Raw genomic sequence first — 14,182 nt, 5'->3', positions numbered from 1 at the left:
ATTTTTAAATTATACAAATAGATTAAAAAAAATCATGTCAGATGTGAACAGTTGCTGCACTACTGCTTTCAAGAGCAGTACAAAATTAACTGGGATAAAGAGCTGCATTAACATCCTGGTGTAAAACTAAAGGCTGTGATTCTAGGAATGGAAGCACAACATGAACAAAGCTGCTCTCTACAATGGGAATGCCATATCTATCACTATGTTGGGTAAACTCTGCTTCAAAAAGTTGTTTAGAGAAATATTAAATTAGCTTCATTTTGACCATGTCCACAAACGCTTCTTTTTAAATACTGACCGTAGTTGAGTGAATACTTGTTTTTAAGAAGGAGTTTTTGATAAGATTGTCTGTGAACTCAACCCTTAACAGAAAGTAACAAGGAGAAAAGAATTATCTGAATATCCCATTTGGGACTGAGTGCTTATCAGAGATATATGCTCCTGACCACAGGGAAGAGATAGGAGAGACTTGACATTGATGTTTATACTGTATTTTTGTCGAAGGCCTAAAAATGCTTCACTATATGCCTTCTAAAAATCCCGAGCACCAGAACAATGTGAAGAAACAAACACACACAATATATGCTTTCACTGATATGATTAGTAGTAATATATTGCATTCATACAGCAGCTTCACACCTTGTGGTGTTACATTCCGTTTCCTTTTCAAGCACACAAAGCATTGGATTGCTTTACTTACCAGTAGCAGTAGCAAGACAATATCAGGATTATCACATGCACAGGCTACATGCATTGATGTCCAGAAGTCCTCATCTTGATGATTTACATTTATTCCTCTGTCAATTAAAATTTCTGCAGCAAATGCATTATCATAGCGGGCACACTAGTAGAAAGAAGAGCAGATTAGGGATGGCGTTTTACTCAGCGTACAAATGAATTTATTACATACAATTTTTGCTTCATTTGACATTTAAATTGAGCAGATGATGCACTGTAGTTAAACTGCTGTGTTTGTAGGGGACAACAGCTGATGAATCTATAGAAATAGTTTTGGGGAGACTACAAGTTTCATGTGCATCATTCACAGAATCCCTTATTGCCTGTGAAAAACCACTATATGAAATCTGCTGAAATCTACGGTAAGGATGAGGCTTTCTTTCAGTTCAATATCATCATTCCAAATCAGTGCACAGGCATCAGTGCATGATGATCTCATCATGAGCAGTAGTATCTAAGTATATGTACACCCACACGTACGTATGTCCACATGTACATGAACTTCTGCCTTTTGTGCAGTTCATAGCAATAACACACACCTCTCCACACCCACTCCTATTTCCAATCCACAAACTATACTGATTCCTATTCAAGTCTCTCTGACAGAAAAATAGTCTGCACACTAAGGGTATGTTGGAGGTGGGGAGGTCTGCACACGTGTATTTGCATACTTTGTTTTGTTTTGATGAGAGTCACTAATTTTGGCAGAGAAGAAACTGGCTTACCCATTGTTTTGAGCTTGCTCTTCTGTCACATCTGTGACTTTTTATGGATGTGCTTACAGATAATACTTTAAAAGACAATCAGAGCATCCAAGTTAAGATCCTAACTCCGGCCTGACATACATGCTCAGTTAACTCTTTAGAGAAGGATTCTCTCTCTTTCTCCACTGGAGAGAGGCTACAGGACGACTAATTTTCTGTATTAGATACTTAGATGCTTTGAATATTATCTTTAATATATCTATGTCTCTTCCAATATTTAAAGCTGTGGAGTATTTCCCTGCCCCCAAAAGTACACATATACACTGAGAGTACAAATACAGTGAAATCTGTAGATAATTTGCAAGTGAGGGTTAAATAATTATGTTATGTCTGCATCACATGTGGAACCACACCATGGCATCCAGTTTGCTGATCTGTATTAATCTGGCATGGAAGCCAGGACACTGGAGGAAAAGGGGAAGAAGGAAAAGTGCTTAACTGGATTCCACTGTGAAGTCAAGACATAGCTGAGATACTCAACTAAATGTAGGAGCTGCATGTACTACTGTGATCATAAATATATATAACTGAGAAGATGAAAATTGAACTCTGAGGCCAAAAAGCAGACCTGTTTTAAATGATTTCCAAACACAACATACTGGCCGTTAAATTATAGAACATAAATTTAGTTCTGATATATATCTGACAGCTGTAGAAACAGTTATGTTGCATCAGTATCATTCACTGTTATCTGTACTATAACTTACACTGAGCTGTTCATGTTCAAATTTTAACAAATCAGAGATACAACATTTTAGAATACAGATCATTTAATCTCATACCAATCACATTTTCAAGGCATTGTTAAGCAAAAAATTTCTAGAAAGCTTCCATACAAAAGAAATTACAGATGTCACTGAGCCATTTTGTGTATTAATAACAGATATATAGCCTTTTGTGATTAGTTACCAGTTTGAAAACAGCCTAGATTTGTAGCAGCAATTTAACTGCCGCTGCTCACTGATGCTTAACGGATTTTCGTGAAGCAATTGGGCAATCTCAGTCCAAGTTTCAGGAGAAAATTGGCAGTCATATACTCTATTACTAGGGTGGGTTGGGTGATTGTCTGCATGAATTGATATGACACTACCCGCTTCCCACTGAATGAGGAACTCAGGCAAGTACTCTCTTTTTGGTACTTCTCCTCTCATGGAGTCCAATGGCTTCCCTGAGATTCAAGAGTATTGGGATACTGTCTACAGAGATAGCAACAGAATCTTTATGAAGTGTCACATTTGATTTTTTTTTTTTTTAGAAATACATCACATTGGGTTAAGTTAACAGAAATGGAAAAAGAAAAAGGAATTGCATCATGAATCAGATTTTAAGTAAGATGTGAAGATAAATGAATTTTCCATTCATTCTGGAATAAAAACATTTACTCCACAACTAGAAAGAATGAACACTGATCAGGCTCCCCTTTGAAGAAAGCAGCTTACATAGAATTATAGTAGTAAAAGTAGCAGTTAGAATGGATCTGAGTGCGCTTTAAAAATATGAAAAAGATGTATGGTAAATTACTATCGTGAGTTCTTGTAGAAAAATAAACGTGGTTTATCTGTTTCCCTGTATCATGACTCTCCTATCTGTACTGCTCCCAAATCAGGGTCAAATCCAAGTTTCACTGAAATCAGGTTTACCCCTATCTCCCAGCATTTTCCTGTAGATGAATTGTGAGTACTTACAAGTAACTGACCAAACTGAGGCAGTAGGTTACACACAGTTCTCTATTGCAAATTTCTAGCTGCAGAAGTTTTCCCTCCTTTTAAAGCATAAGTGTGCCTGTGAAGCAGCAGGCACCAATGGAGATACTGAATGTGACAGTGAATTGGGGCATAATGCAGAAGATCAAGAAACGTAAAAAGACACAGTTCAACTGCAGTTAAAAAGCATGCATCTGCTGAACTAGACAAAACAACCTAAAATCCCTGAAGATGGATCTTTCTTTCTTCTATTTTAAAATGCCAGTGAGACATATGTCACGTCAGCCACACTGATTATCTCCTAGGGCTTTCAGCACAGGATAAGATTTGGGATGCCTCAGTTTTGGGCATCAAAGATTAACAACTCGTATGGGCTGCATTTTTAGAGAGTGATTGAGCACCTTTGTAGCAGGCAAATAGTTGGAGGAGAGAAAAGAGAACTTAAATTTTCTCTGTTCCAACTCATTACTGCACCCTCCCCTTACCCAGGCCTCTATTTCCAAAGTCCTTGATAAACAGCATGGCCAGGGAGATGGAAAACAGATTAATTACACAAGGGAAACACTACATCTTGCAAGAGCATCACTGCAGGTGTGCCGGAGTCCAGTAATATTACAGGATCCTTTTTTTCATCAAGAAATCGCTCTATTTTGTGTACATACTGGGAGAAACTTAATCCAGCTGTTCTAAAATGAAAAACTCCTCCAGCAGACTTTTCACTGTGTCTGTTATGCCCTTGTATTTGTGAAGTCACATTTCTTTTAGCAGCATTATGCAACAAAGTTGGATCCAAGTATCTTAAAATAGTTTCACATTGAATAGAAAGCATGTCTGCAATTGAAGCATCACAGACCAAATTAAAGGTTCATTGGGAATGATAAATAAATTCCCATAAATTGGGAATTTATGATGAGTTTTGCCATTGGCTTCAGCAAAGCCCAAATTTTACCTCTGCAGTATTTCATTTCTGTTTGCCTGTCAGTCTTTCCTCCACACGCCCTAACACCTTGCTTCTCTTTTCATCATTGTATACAAACTGTTTTCCTTTTACCTTCCAACTACTTAATCTAAATTGCTATGCAAATAATAATAAACTAAATGCAGATAACTTGTTAAATATCAACATACAGAAAATTGGTGCAAGAAATTATGCACAAAACCAAAAGAAACGTTACATCATGGTGTTTTTCATATAGGATCTGTGAATCTCTGAACCACAGAATTCTATCTTCAGAATCAAGCAATACTTCCTTCGTTCTTTCTTACTGCACAGATAATTTATAAATAAAACCTTTAATTCTACTTTGTTAGTTACCATTCCTAAGACATGATTCACCCTTTCGTAAGCAATTTGAAAATGACCATTTATTTCACATGCATAGCTGGATGCAATCATCATCACCATGGAGGGCAGCGTAGATAAAAAATTATTGCTAAGCCTTTCTTTTTGTTAATATACCCAATCCGATACTCAGTATCCCACCATATTTATCCATAGTCACTAACACTAATCTTCAATCACTCTTACCAGATGGAGCAAAGAGCCTCCTGAGGAAACAAGTGTATGAGGGTCAGCACCATCCTTCAGTAGCCGCAGTACTGAAATACCAAGCAAAAGAGGAAAAAGAATTAAGGAGCAATATACCTAATTCTGAGCTGTTAATAGGCTGATTCTTCATCATCTTCATTAAGAGATTTAATAATACATACAAACCTCTCATGTCAGCATTTCCCATCTCATCTATTTTAATGGCTAAGCCCAAAAGCAAAGGACCTTTAATAATGATGTTAAATATGAACAGTATCAAGGACTTCTCAAACAGACAGATGAGCACATCAGTTCTGTACGTAGGAGAGGGGAGAGCTGGAGGAGAGACCCTGTCTCAAGGTCCCAATCACCTGATTAGTTTATCTGGGAGCAAAAATAATAGTCAACTGGTTTTATTTTACTTTGTAGAATTCCCATGAGATTTGTTGGCTTTTTCTGTAAATAATTGAAACTAGCATTCATAACTTATATCACTTGAAATTAATCATCATACCAAAGCTAAACAATCTGCACTCAACTTTTCCAGTGCACTGTCAGATCACTGACGCAGCATAATTCTTAAAATGATATTTGGAGTCAAACTCCACTCGCAGGTACATGTATCAAAACCCTCTGATATGAAAACAAGCTTATAAACACAAGCAAAACCACAACCCTTCATACTGGTGCTCACTCAAATGTGAAAATTCAGCACTTTTTCCCCCGTGGTCTTTATTGCCTTTATAAACTTTTCACTCAGAATCAAAGCATTGACCAACTCATGCTACCAGCATTCATTCCTGGAGCAGAATTGCACAGAAACAATGCCAGACATTATCAGGGGAATCCACACTGGCACTGCAACCCTGTCTTCACTAAACTGATATGAAGAACCCTTTTAAAAGGCCCCCCTCCAGGAGAATAACTGTCAATGTTTCCTGTGTAAGAACACAGCTGGTTCTGCATCCGCCATCTGCAAATCCTGGTTTTAATTCCTAGTTAAGGTTCCTGGACAGAGTTGTGCAAAGGTCTGCAAACAAATTGTAGATTTTGAGTACCCCAGAAATCTGTTCCACTGCAACATCTGTCCTACAGGAGGGCCATAAATTTGTCTCAAGGCTCTTCTAACTTATATGAATCTGTCAAGAGACTCATGTAACACCATATCCTCCATATCCATGCATATTTTGTATAGGAATAGAATATCTGGCAACTCCCATCTTCACTGTACATTTAAACTTCTTACAGCATTCAAACATTCAGCTGACCTATTTGAAAGGGGTCAATTTTGTTTTCAAATATTGTCAATTTACACAAGCCATGTTTTCTGAAAGTGTTGAATGATTTTTGACCAGGTGCCTTAGAAAAATTCAGTCTAAGAAAGAAAATTTGGCTAAATGTTTTCAAGTATGTAAAATTAAAGACTTAGCATCATCCTTACTAAATAGTTCACACACAGTAAACACTGGTATATTGGACAAATATTTGTAACAGTTATACAAATCCATTTAATGTTTTGTTCTTTTTTAAACTTTGAAAATCAAACATCAATCCAAACCATTGTATAAATTCATGATTTATTAATAGTCATACTTTATTTAATAGTTCCACGGTACTTATCTCTCCTCACCAAAGGTTTTGCTTCATTTAATTTACATAACTGTAAAAGACTTCTTCATTCTGGCAAATGCCGCTTCGAAAGTTAACTACTATTAGAAGTCACTGTTGTCCCCAGCATGTCTGCCAAAAGTAGAAGTGGAACATTAAGTAAGATGGAATAAATGAACCGTACAACAACTGCCAAGCAAGATGAAAAGCACTGAAGCAGAGCGGGAGGATGGAGAAATATTTAAAAATTTTCATAATCTCAGGAAAAATAGATGATGACAAAAAGCACAGTATTTCTTTCTGCCCTCCGATCCATAAATCCAATACTAAAGTACACAGTGGTCCACATCCAGACAGAGACCATTAAAAATAAAGGTGCAGAACTAAGTTCCTTCCTTCTTTTAGTACCTAAATTGCTGACCACATGTGAAGATGCTTCCTCTACATCAGGTTTTAGTGAGTAAAGACCTTACTGTAAATCCTCCCTCCTTAAATAGGTGTGCAGCTACATCCTCCTCAAGAGTTAGTATTTTCAACATTGCTATGTTATGCTATTTCTTTAGCAAGCCAGAAAATACAAATTCCATATAAAAGAAGATTTCTCAAGGCTCCGAAAATAATTTCATTCTGCCAATCCCATCAGGATTTCGCCTCAACAAACTCACTCCAAGTTGCTCCCCTTCCTCCATCCCTACTTTTCAGGGAAAAAGAATAAAATTACACCCATTTCGGTCTCTCAGCCACTTAATACAGTGTTTTTACGTATCATTCTTTCTTACGGACTCTGTGTGTAGGTTAAAAATGTGAACTATGGCTTGGTTCCACCTGCAATGATAGTCTTATTTGCAAATACAGGAATTAAGGCAGATAGTCCTTAAAAGCATGATTTGCAGGAATTACAAAACTGCCGTAATTCTGTGCTCAAGAAGGCTTTAACTGATGACAGTGGTGAGAGTACCTAACTCTGAAAATGCCATCTTTATGGTGTATTCTCACGCACTGCACTGCTGTCAGAAGGGGGAAGGCATGTTACCCACTGCAAGGCCCACTCTTCCCTCCTGCCAGCTCTCCTCACCTATGCAGCTGCACATTCAACTGGACCAGTAAGTCCAGTAAGCCTTCCCTGCCCCCCCCCCCCCCTTTCCTGGCAAGGTTAGTTTTTGGCCCCATCAATGTGACTGACTGCATAGCAACAGCACAGAGGATACAAATGCACACATGACACGGAGGCAGAGAAAGCACACTGCATTTTGGTGGCAGAAGTCTTATGTTGACTAAGGCTGATAATTAAATAACGTCCTTAGTCTGTGTTTCTACAAGATGGGATAAGCTGATTAAGGAGCCAACCACAAAGCTCTGTTCCCTTCCCCCATTTGCAAAAGGATTTGCACATCATTTACCTCTGGCTACTTCTGCATCCGGGAACTGACTGTAATAGCACAAAATAACCCCAGCAAAAATAAAATGCAGTTTCTTCTTGGGTCATTGAGATGAACTCAATCATTAAGAGTCTTGGGATCACCAAAACTGGCTTTTGGGTAGGTCCTTGTAAGCAAAGACAGAGGATGAACACCTCTCTCTTTTGGCAGGAGCAGGACACACAGGAAGGTCAGAGGGTTGGGAAACTGCATTTCTGAAAGTATTCCACAAGAATTTCATCTGGAGCCTAAAATAGTAACCAAGTGACAGAAAGAGCCTGTGACTGCTTGGATGTAGAAAATATGGACAATTTGTTGAGCCTCTTTGTTCCATCAAAGCCCCAAAGACTTGGTTCTTATAGAGAAGCTATGTAAAATTAAGTAATGCCTTTCCAGATCCATTTAGCAACACCTTGCTGTTGAAACAAAAAAAAATAAAGAAAAAAAAAAAATCACAGACCATTTTTAGAGGTGAGAATGAAATTCATAAGAATGAATGTTTTTGCCTTGCTCCCCTCCCCCCCCGAAATGCAGACCAAGATTACAGCATAAAGAATTAATAGATAAACTCTGATCTTGAAGTAGAATATTAAATAACTATGACCATAAACAAATTATCAAGTCACATACAAAGAAATAGAGTAAGTGGATAAAAGCTCAGTAGTTCTTTTCTTTGTCTGGTTTATTTTTCCTCATTACTGCATGTAGCTTGATCAGTGCTTTCGGAAATTTACATCACAAAGACTACCAGGGCAAGATATATAAACTCTCCTGTCATCTGGGCAGGAGTCTTTGTTCTGAATCAGGATTATGTGCTATATTCATCTGCATATAAAGACAAGCAAAAAACATTTCTCTTTCCTTGAATCCATCCCCCCTGCAAAACACACACACACAAAAAAAGAAAAGAAAGAAGATCACAGAAGCAAAATCCCCCTTCCTACCATGCAACTCGCTTAGGTCATTCACTTAAGACTTTACTAGTCAGTAGGAAAATCTTCACCATATGTTCATTTTTTCCCTGTTGACAGAACTACTCTAGTTACTGCTAGTAATTTGGGATGAATTGCCCTGAGGACAGAAAGTCATAGATAACTATATTGCAGAAGTGCTATCTCTTAATTCACGTAATTTTTAACGAAGTCTTCACAATACTTTCTTTTAAAACTTGTTTTATTTGTAATCTTTCACGGAAGAGAAGTCTCCAGAAAAGATGAGGAGACTGAAAAACAGGCTTTAAGGCAGGAAGCTGACATATACTTAAATAAAACCAAGAGTAGAATTTTCAGTAAACTCTCAAGCCCTTCTTTCCTGTGTGTGAACAGGTGCATCCATTCTCTGATGTCTTTTAGATTTGACATGCAAAATCATCAACTAGGAGTAGAATTTCACACCTCATTTCATATCCAAAGGTGTTTTAGAAAGCATGGAAGCTACAAAGTCTCAAGGTAGCCTTTTACATACCCCTGATGTTAAAATTGTAACTGAATTACTCTAGTGAGCTGAATAGCTTTCCACACTCCATTGGCTGCATTGGCTGGATTACTACTTATTACGTAGCCTTCTAATCCAGCAAAGGCACTATGGCCATGACTGTTACCAGCCACAGGTCTCGTACTAAATTTGCAAGTGGGACTAGGGCTGTAAGGTTTACTTTGTCTGGGCTTGTCTTGGCTTGACTGGAGCTTTAACTTTTTTAGCTGTTGCAGCATCTGGCTCATGACAAGGTGACAATTACCTAACATGTTTTAGTTTCATTCAGCTTTATGTAACTGTGCTGTGTAATGTGTTAAGAATTTTTATATATACAGCAATAACCAGTACTTATGCTCTGCTATGCTGAATAGTACCTACCTGCTCTGGCATGTAGAACTATCTTATGACCTCACATGCTGCAGACAAAAGTAGTAAAGATCTGAAGTGACAGCAGAGCCTAGAAGATGAATTCAGAGGTTCCAGAGCTATCAATAATTCACCAGTGATCAGCTACTGATGGTAATGCAAACTTAGGAGCTGGGCAATGTTGCATTCACAGCAAATCCAGTTTTAGTAGTAACAGAAAAGACAAAGAAAGTGTCTAACATATGTAAAGCTTAACCATTGGCCATCTGCTGTGCTGGATATAGAGTACCAGTCTATGTTTCTATCAATTCTTCCTCTGGGGAGTAGCAGCTAGCTAGTGTAAACTTTGTTCCTGTTAACATCTATTTTTGTCCTCTTTAGTTTAGCAGGAATAACTCTAGCTGGAAAGCTCTACTTGTTCATTATGTGCAGAAACATGACTAGCTGCAGAAGCCTAGCTAAGACCATGTTGTTCCTGGAATGGATTATCCCATTCTCCTCCCGTCTCAGGCTGCATATTACTGCCACTTGCCTCACGCTCCTTGAAGTATTTCCAGTGACCACTAGCAACATCTGTCAAACTTGTTCAAAACCCATCTTCTCATTTTCTGAAGAACTCTTGGAAATAAATTCCCACCTTTGCTGCATAAAGATTAAAGACAACAAACCATAAAGGAAATATGCACAACATTTGGACAGCTAAGTGTTACACCATTCACAGAATGCAGAAATGAAGAGAAGAAAAAGACTTTTTCCATACTGGCTGAATTTGAAACCTTTAGCCCTGCTTATCCAAGCTATACTGTCCACTGTTTGAACAGAGCACTGATGAGGATAGGGCTGATGCTTCCATCCTCCCTGGCAGAGCTCCCATGGTTTATAATTTTTCAGGGAGCCAGGAATCAGATTACCATGACCCCAAAGCAACTGAGCTATTGATTCTCTGCTGCATTTGAAAGTATGATGTGAATTGTCAGGCTGATCCCTGACCTCCATTCAACACAGCACTACCTTTAAAAGAAACAAACCAAACCACCAATGAAACAGGCTGACCAAGGTAGTCCTACAGCCCCAGACAACATCTCTCCCAGCTTTAACGTTAGGCCCAGATCAAAACACATGTTAGTTCTATCCCATGCTCTCTTTGTGGAGAATCAGTCAGATCTCAGGCTTGGAAGCAGCTGAGGGGCTTGATCACTCCACTGTGGGAGCAAACTTCAAGCAGCACAGGTAGGCACGTGACAAGATAGGTCCCTTCCTTTCTGCCCAGTCCTCTGCTACTTTCCCACCAGGCCCTGCACCCTCAACTATTACACATCCATGCCCATGCATTCAGCAACCTTGACAGCTTCCTGTCAATGCACTGTCGCTCTGGAGGTCAAGGGCACAGCCCTCCTATTATCTGAGGTACCCTGAACTGGAAAACCACATAAAAAGTAACAGTTATGTCTCTGGGCCACACAGACACTAAGCCAAACTCCAATGAGATCCATGAGGAGCATCACAGTTCCCTCAGTGGGGCAGATATTTCTATCAGTGTAGACATAGCCAGAATAATTTATGAGTTTAGGGACTATGATTATTTAGTAAGTGCTAAATTTAAAACTACTTCTTCAGGCAATTACCCCTCTTCCATTTCATTTTTATATACATGAAATTTAATGCAGTCTGTGCCTCCACTGGAAAATATTAAGGCCACAGATCTAATGGCCTAAAAAATGCCAGCATGTGCCTCTTACAGTGCCCAAGCACACTGAAACAAATTAACTTATCTCCTTACACAAAAGTGACAATGGGCAGCAAACGCAACACGCCTGAGTTAAGTTGTGATATAGCAGGCAAAGCATCTCTGTTTTTAAAACTCTGAAAACACAGATATTCACATGGAAAAGCAGCGTAGACTGAAATCATTTCAGAGGAACAAGATTTCAAATTAAGTGGGTCACATTACCTAATTGCTACATATGATTTTTTTCTTTTTTGTAGGACATTTATTCCTGAAGTCTTCTTTTCTTTCTTTTTCAGTTCACAGTATCCAACTCCTTCCTGCTTTACAGTTACTCTTTCAAACAGGAGGACCCTAGTTTTCATCATTTACTTGCAGATACATGCACTGACTATACCATATCTAGAGTGATGTGGAAAAACAGTGGTGTAAATCACAGTAATTTAGAAAAGATTGGAAGTAGCCATTCAGTTCTATGGCCCAAAGATACTGCTGCAAGGGGCACACCCAGAGTCACTAGGCAATGGTGGCCATCCCTCGTTTTGCCTCTGTTTTGAATTAGCTTCCAGAGCCAGCTAGAGATTGGGCCAGGTAACAGAGAGAAAACTGCTGTGTTAAGGTCCATCTTACTTGTTTATAAAGCTGTGATTTTACTTCACCATAACTAAGACCTCTATATATTACAGAGCTACTGCTAAAATTATTCAAATCACCTCACAAAATAACATGCTTAACTAAAAATACTGCTTCTATCATCATAGCTGATAGCACAGCAGGGGTTTTGCCAGCATAGCTACTTCCCAGGCCAAAATAGCTGTGTCATCAAAAACTGGTAGCAATGAGCTGAATGAATTCTGAATTCTGTTAGTAAGATAAAATTACAATAAAAACAAAGCTTTTTAAAATTTACCATAAGATGAACACTCTACAGTTAACCTTACGGGAAAGTAGTTGATCATACAGTGACCTTAAATATGGCTTTTCCCAAAGCTTTCACTTCCAACTGGCTTATGTGAGGGTTTTTTAAGGTTAAAAAGAAAAAAAAAAAGAAAAAAAAAGGAACCTAGTATCTTAGCATTCAGGTGACTTACTGCATTCTCTATACATATTTTATCCATCTCCCATGTGCGGATTCTCCTGGATGTCCTGACAAAGGTGACTAAAAACACCAAGAACATCAACAGCAGGCTACAGTTGGTTATTATAAAAGCTCACACCCCACTGGGTTCACCTTAGAAATTTGAAAGCTCTTAAAACTACCAGTGTAATTTTTAGGGTAACTTTTCCACTGCAGACACACCCAATTGTACATTCAGATGTTTATCAAATTGAATAAAAGTTTCAGATCTTTAAAATATTTTACTAAATACGTTAAATTTATTTCAGACTTTGCAACTTTCCAATCCTACAGTCATTAATTAATACTAAAACTCACATCAGCAAAATAACTCATCCTGTGGTCAGTAGCTTAATTTGAAAACCATTACCATCCCATGCTTTTCCCTAGGGTAACAGTAAAAGTTAAAGAATTTGCATACAACACAAATTTTCTGCTGAATAGACTGTATACCCCCATTTCACCCATCATTTATGTTGATCCTATGCCAAGGTTACTTAATTGACATAAATCAAATTACTGCTGACTTATATTCTATATCAAGCAAGACTCAGTCCCTCTTTTAACTCTCAAACCATGCAGAGCAAGTTTATGCCAGCTGGTTTAGAAGCCCTGTAAGCAAGTCATTACAATTTGTATTAGAGACCTTCAAGGATAACAGGCTATTATCCTGCTTAGCAGCTGCTAAATGGTACTAATTACCAGCTGTAGACCACTGGCTGTTAGATTATGTGTGTATAGGGGAAATCCCAGGGTGTGCACAAGGAAGCAAACTCAAACCAGGCAGTATAAAACAAACTAGGAATATTTAGTTATCCATGCATTAATCCAAAATAGTCATGCATGTGGTATATGAGTGACCAGAGCTATGAAAGAATGTCTGGTTCCAGGAATGTCTCACCACCTGACAGATGTGGCTCAGGCACCCCCTTTCACAGGGTGTAGTCTGGGACAGTTTACATTGTCAAAATTGTAGCTGCTTCACTCTTGTTCATGCTTCCATTCACATGCTCCTGCCCTCAACCTTGCAAAGCAGTGGCACATGTCACCCTGCCACGAGCTGGTAACGGGAGCTATACCAGCTGAAGGCTAACCTTATGAAAGCTGGTTTAGCTCCCCGGCTCACTTCAAGATGAGCATTAAGATAGGAGCACAAAAGGGTAAGACAGAAGCAGAGCAGGACAGAAAGCAGAGCAACCAATGGCAACCTCAATTTTAGCTTAGTTTTAAACTGTTAGAAACACACTTTGCAAACGTCATTTGGTATTGCACATACTCTTAGGCTACAGTCAAAATCATGTCAGTGGCTCCAAGTTGCCTGCATATTCCCTTTTCTTTATTTGCATCAGCCCCATCAGCTGTGTAACAGGTAGGTGAATTGCTTCAGGGAGCTGACACAGAATATAGCTGTTGATTGTTGGGGTGTGGTTCATTCTCACCTGGATCAGTTTGCGAAACTGACTTCTGCAGCCACACAATTACTAAATCCAATACAAAGAGCATGCAGCGAGAGCAGTGGTAGGAACAAGATCATAAAAATATGAATGAATATTTCTGAATTAGAAAACATAGCATTGGCATAACATCCAATCAGCATAGAGCTATAACAGCGTAAGCAAACATTTTCTTGATCTAACTTGATTCTCTAGTGAGAAATGCACTGAACTCACACAAGTACCTCCCTACTGGTGTAAAAACACCCCTGTGAGAGTGAGCAATACAGTTTCAATTAAAA

The 14,182-nt window shown here is 38.6% G+C and overlaps 1 protein-coding gene across 1 annotated transcript in view; it reads right to left on the bottom strand.

Moving 5' to 3' along the window:
• The window catches only part of MYO16 (myosin XVI), a 305,367-nt gene that overhangs the window by 254,247 nt on the left and 36,938 nt on the right, over positions 1-14,182 (bottom strand). Inside the window, exons 3-4 of the mRNA XM_010575622.1 lie at positions 4,737-4,807; positions 704-847 (exon numbers count right to left, since the gene is read on the bottom strand). Coding sequence (XP_010573924.1) covers positions 704-847; positions 4,737-4,807 — 215 coding nt within the window. The remainder of the gene's footprint in view (positions 1-703; positions 848-4,736; positions 4,808-14,182) is intronic.

This window comes from Haliaeetus leucocephalus, unplaced genomic scaffold (assembly GCF_000737465.1).
Source record: "Haliaeetus leucocephalus isolate CR32 unplaced genomic scaffold, Haliaeetus_leucocephalus-4.0 Scaffold495, whole genome shotgun sequence".
Classification (NCBI taxonomy): Eukaryota; Metazoa; Chordata; class Aves; order Accipitriformes; family Accipitridae; genus Haliaeetus; species Haliaeetus leucocephalus.
The sequence above is the reverse complement of the archived record's forward strand: the minus strand, read 5'-3'. Positions and strand labels throughout refer to the sequence as shown.